Source organism: Aplidium turbinatum, chromosome 18, assembly GCF_918807975.1.
Source record: "Aplidium turbinatum chromosome 18, kaAplTurb1.1, whole genome shotgun sequence".
Taxonomy (NCBI): Eukaryota; Metazoa; Chordata; class Ascidiacea; order Aplousobranchia; family Polyclinidae; genus Aplidium; species Aplidium turbinatum.
In genome coordinates, this window is record NC_137489.1 from 11,400,913 (window position 1) to 11,406,857 (window position 5,945).

General features: G+C 37.9%; 1 protein-coding gene across 1 annotated transcript; it reads right to left on the minus strand.

The window, feature by feature from the left end:
* Window positions 1-1,918: 1,918 nt before the first annotated feature.
* On the minus strand, window positions 1,919-4,695 carry LOC145787389 (iron-sulfur cluster assembly 1 homolog, mitochondrial-like). Its single transcript, XM_082599126.1, has one exon. It carries the CDS (start codon window positions 4,547-4,549, stop codon window positions 4,160-4,162), a length of 390 nt encoding a protein of 129 aa, XP_082455252.1. The 5' UTR covers window positions 4,550-4,695; the 3' UTR covers window positions 1,919-4,159.
* Between the last annotated feature and the right edge of the window lie 1,250 nt (window positions 4,696-5,945).

The following is a 5,945-nucleotide window of genomic DNA, read 5'->3' on the forward strand; positions in this document are numbered from 1 at the left end:
AGCCTACCTTTTTTTGAAATTATGTGGTGTTCAAAGTTTCACGAGATTTTGGGGTTACTTTGAACGAGCACTAAATTCCTTTCTGTGTTCAATATTGTTTTGCGTATCACACTGCTTTGAACAAAAAATTGTGTTTTGAACACACAAGTCAACGAATATGTACACATAACAGTCAGTTTATGACATTTAACCCTGTCTGGGGGTTATTTGAGACAAGGGGGAGGATTCCTCCAAATAGTGTTCAAGGTTTATTGTCCCCATTCTTTTTCAAGGTCAGGGAATCGGAACAGGCCACCATTGTTAACAGGAATAGCTTCAACGTTACCGATTAGTTTGGATGGTTGGTTTGGTTGGTTTTTGAATCTTTATCCTCGGACTGACAAAGCCTTGAAGGTTATTCCTGGCAGTTTTGCATACTTGTGGATGCTCTTGACGCAGGGCCGGTTATCGAGATTGACAGATTGAAGTTTTCCGATTGCTGAAGTCTTGTTGCCGGGGAATTATTTGTCATTTTGTTCATCAGAAACGCTAGAGTTGGAGCTTGCTGGTAACTTGGAGCTTGCTCCAACTTCTAGATCATTTTCATCGCAGTTGGATAGACTTGCATCACTTATCATCTCTTCATCATCTTCGTTTCTTTCCTCACTTGTCATAAAAGCCTCATCTCTTGGCACACATTTTTTCTTGCTGCTTGGAACATTTACTTCTGGATCACGTACATCTTCATTGCGAATGCTTTTACCCGGTTCCACAGCCATTTTTCTTGTTCAAAAACACCGTTCAAAGTAACCCCATCAGTAAAATAAAAGCTTAGCTAGCCAGAAAACCCTGATTTTTGGAAAAACTGAGAATAATACAACAAAAATCCTTTTAAATTTTAGATCTTGATGATATTTCCAACATCTGGTTAAAAAAGTGAGCTGAAATACCATCAAACGGCTGAGAACCAGAAGGAACACAACACTTCACCATGCTGTTTTGCTAGAATCACTCATTTATGAAATTGTGCACTGGAGCGTGAAATAAATTAAGTCTCGAACTAAATTTCCAGACTTAATCGAAAGTAATGTTACCATGAATTACGAAAAAGTGACTTTTAACCCGAAATTCCGCTTTATTAGGGAACTATTAACAAAACTATTACCCTGTCAACTAATTTTGGGGAACTGTTCAAAGTTTACCCCGGTTTCAAAGTATCCCCGTTTTACGGTACCAGTGTTGTACGCGTCAATGAAATAAATTGACGGAAGTATTTCAACCAAGTGTAGGCTAACAATAGCTATAAATGAAGAGCAGGTTTTATGTTTTGAGACTGTATTGTAATTAGCTGCTTTAGCTTATTAGTTATTTCTTCGTCATTTCTTTGTAGAAACACAAGCATTTCAAAACGTTTACTCGGAAAGGTAGCCTATCACTGTTCCAAGCGTGCTGTGATGGCTAAGCATATATAAATCTTATTTTAATGAGGTCCACTGCACCAACATCGCTCTTTTCAGGGGCATAGAGCTCTTGAAATAAAGTTTCTTCAACCTCTGCGATGACATTCATTGATTTTTCGCTTTCCCTCTCTGATCCCTCGTTCTCGATACTGCTCACGATATGAGTGATCACCATTTGGCAAACTTCTTCCGCTTGTATTCCAGGGAGCCATTCCAACCAACGCGAAAGCCGGTAATTCGGATGAGTCGCGTTGGCCAGAATACATTGTGAAACTCTCATTGTGAAACGAGATTTTCCATGAAAACAAAAAATGACGCATAGCATAGCGCGTAACGCTTAAAATCGGCAAAATAGTTGACGGCGCTATCACATCCGTCAACTAAAAATAAAGTGACGGCGCTAGCCTCAATAACTTTTTGTTGACGCCGTCAACGTACAACACTGCTTATATCGAATGTACACTGGTAGTGATAGCAAGTCATAAATCAAAAAGTTTATTGACACAGCCATGCAAGGCCTAATAATTGTCCGACTCAATAACCGAGTCCGATTCCACAACACTCAAACAATCGACTCCAGGAACGTAGGAATCTTTCAGATGTTACAGCACTGCTCGCAAAAGACAACAATTTATTTAAACGCCACTCTACAGAATAGCCTACTTGTTTTATATGGAAAAAAAATGGAGTTTTCTGTGTAGCCTACACATTGCTATTGAAAGACTGTGCAACTTACAAAACCTACCCGTTCATCAGAGAAATTAAGACTACCACCAAATGAGTAAATATCTTCCGACAACATAACACCGCTAGACTTTGTAACGATGCAAAAAGCAAGTTTTCTGGCTAGGTTAAGCCAACACCTCATTGATTGGGACCGTCTTGTCTGAAAGCAGTGACATAACGCTTGTGCTTGGTAAGAGGGCAAAAATATCCGCAATTAATTCACTGGTCACAACTTCAATGTAATTGGACGTAGCTTTAATACAATATAAAAAACAAAGGTGGCCAAGTTTTCATTTTCCCAACCAGCAGGGCGGTTCGCGAGCAAGCCCTCTTCTGCATTACGTTTCTGTGTGAAAAGCAGTTGTTTTCGTTACCATTATCTACCTCCTGCATAACATCCTCACTGAAACCGAAGGAGTCAGCATCAACGTTACAAGAAAGAACAATCACATGTTTCGATGCAATAAACATTCGTGCAAGTGAATAAATTTAGATGATTTTCGTCAACCTTTGCCCAATGCTCTGCTAACGTAACGTAGCCTACATGCTTGACTTCAATTCAAGTCACAGTTTACTGCAACAGAAAAAAAACCTCAAAAAGTTCTTTCCTGAGTTCAAGCAAAAGTTGTGTCCCATGAAAAGCTGTGCAATATGTCATATGAAGCTGTTTGTTGCTTGTCTTCAATCACTCCTCTCTTTATATAAAGTCAAACATGTCGTTTTAACTGGCACAACGCAACATGACGTGGTAGATAGCCCAACAAGGGAATCATGTGACATGATCAGCCCCTTACAAGTAAGACGGATTATAACGAAATTTAACTCTTTATGCACCAATTTAAAGTGTACAGATATGAAACCAATGTAAAGTGATCAGATTTTGTCATCTGGGTCAATGCTTTGTGTAACAACTTCAAACGTTTATTAGATTACCTAACGTGTTTTGCAGGGATTCATAGTATAGGGATCGCCAACTCGGTTCAATATCCGACAACCGGAGTGTAAAAGTGTTGCCAGATAGTTTTTATATTTTTAGAAACAATATTATTTTGGTACTTTTAAAGTAGTAGTAGGCCAAAACTTGCCCGTAAATAAATATTTTAAAATTAATCTAAAGCAATTTTATTGTTCACTTATCAAACTATTATATTTTTGGCAAATTTACCCTCTCTTGTACATAAAACATATTAAGCCTACTTGAAAAATAATTACCGGCTTCAACACTTAAAACATGAAGCTCTTTATTTCTGAGGTGTATTTTAATTTTCTCAATTTTTTTTGTTCTTAACTGGTTTCTAATAATTTTTTTTACACCTGCCAGTTTTATTTAAGTTTGGTACATAAATTTAGAACATTCTTATTGCAAAGTTACACAACTACAAACTACTTTAACTCAATTTTGTGCAACTTTAAACTTCAGGTTAGTTTTAAACGGACAAGCTTTCAGCGACCACTACTCTTTAAAAATGCCAAAATAATAATTTGTTCTAAAAATATAAAAAATATCTGGCAACACTTTTACACTCCAATTGTCGGATTTTCAGCCGAGTTGGCGATCCCTATGCTATGAATCCCTGGTGTTTTGGCCCATTAAATGCTATAGTAATTTGCCAACGCTTACAGTAAGGATTTGCACAAACCATATTGCTTCAAACGCTTTTGTTTTTACACAGAAACTTATTGTAATCTGCGAAGCGTTTGACTGTATTGGAAAATTAAAGACGGAATAAAATTCACACAGAAACATTCAGAGGCAGGACTCGCGACCTTTTTGTCGCATTATAATGTATCTTGTTAATGGCACCGTGTTGGCTACGGTACGGTCAAGAGTTATTTTTTATCAAGACTGGGCTAAGTTTATACGATAAGTACGTACACAAATATTTAATAACTGATGCAAAATTCTTTTTAGGAAAAACGCTGGGACAAAGAGATATATATAAAACAACTTTTAAAGGAAAAGTGCTGAAACAAATAAAATTACACCAGGCAGGTTAAATATTAAAACTTTCACCACACCCACATGTCCCTTTAATGTTTGGATTGTTGAACACAAATTCACTGGATATTTTATCTTGAACAAAGTCCATTTCAGTTCCAAGTAGAGACATTTGCGCCTTGGCATCAATGATAATACGAACGCCATCTTGTATTACTTCTTCATCAAACTTTTCTTTCTGTTCGGTGAAGTTGAGTGTATAAGACATGCCATTACATCCTCTCTGCTTCACGCCCACTTTTAAGGCGGTGGCCCCAGGTTTATCTGTCAAAAGTTCTTTAACTTTTGTAACTGCTGCTTGTGTGAGGACAAGAGCCTGCCTGGAGGAAATGAGTTTTCTTCCCTTAACTGCACGAACAGATGCTCCTATGGCACGAGAAGCCATGGGATGAAATTGATGTGTGTGATTCAGGTGAAAGTTTTATAGAAGTAATCTCTCTGTAATATACTGAAGATAAATATCAATCACTCTACTTACTTACAATTATAATTTTATTTTACAGCAAGGTATGAATTACCAAAGTGAAGACAACTTCTGCAACACAAAAGCGTAAAATTGTAAAACAAGAAGTGCCCTATTACTCCGAAATTTAAAATAAGATATTTGGAAAGCTTTAATAATACCAGTATAAGAAAAAAAAGTGATGGTCAGTCGACGCTGCAAAGAGCAGGGCTGTGGAGCCGGAACCCAGCATTTTTAACAAAGCCAAAGTTAACTCAGATTGATGTGGAGACAGAGCCTTTAATTGCTTTTCATGTGGAGCTGGAGCAACAAAAAACGTAACAGTTTTGCTCCAATTTCGGACAAGAAACTCATCGATCAAATCTTCAAGCTATCATAAAAGACGATTTAACGGAAGCAAACTTTTTGAAATTTGTTTTGTTTATTTGTATTTATAGATTGGTTGAGTTTGAGGATGAGTTTTATAATACATGAAAATTGAATGAGGCTGTTTATCAGGCATTTAGTTAAATAACCTGATGCGTTCTACTGGTGCAAATTAAGCTAAACTATCACAAGATGTATAAAGTGACAATCTGCTTTTATTCTGACGTTTCGTCAATCAGACACGATTGGCTTCTTCAGGGGGCTAGACCAGGTAGTGACCAGTCTAGCATGGCAAAACACAGGATCATGTTGCTGAAATCAACTAAACATGCAAATGAAAATTTAACTTCTAGACAAAAAATCATCACACGCAAACTTTGAAATGTTTAGATCCCTATTTTCTGGTTTTTCTAGACAGGTAGTCACTACTGGGCGGTGGGATGGCATGGGTCTGCTACTATTCGGTGAGTCCGATTCGGTGAGTCTGATTCGGTAAGTTCCTAACCTCTAACCCTAAAACGGCAATGATAATTAGGCTACGGTACCCGATAATTTAAAAAAAAAAATGAAAAAATCTCCCGTTAAGGGACCGGACTCACCAAATCGGACTCACCGCAACGGGCCATTCCGGATGGCACAATGGGTAAGGCGCTCACTTTCCAATCATGCAATCCTGGTTCGACTCCCTGCTTTTGCTGGTTGTTGACAAACACTGCTCACCTCTACCCAGGGTGTAATAAATTGGGTGGGCATAGTTGAAGTAAAGGCCGAGATAAAGGAACTGGCCAGCCTAGTCTTGTTAGTGCCAAAGGCTTAATATAATGAGAACCTAATCTTCTCATCCCCGATGCTTGGATTCAAGTACGGGACTTACCTTTACTTTTAGTCACTACTTGCTCTAGCCCCCATAAGATGTCAGTCGTGTATGATTGTCGAAATGTTGAAATAAAAG

What these genes read in the sequence shown, in the direction of transcription:
- LOC145787389 (XM_082599126.1), bottom strand. Translation starts at nt 4,549, where the DNA reads ATGGCTTCTCGTGCCATAGGAGCATCTGTTCGTGCAGTTAAGGGAAGA.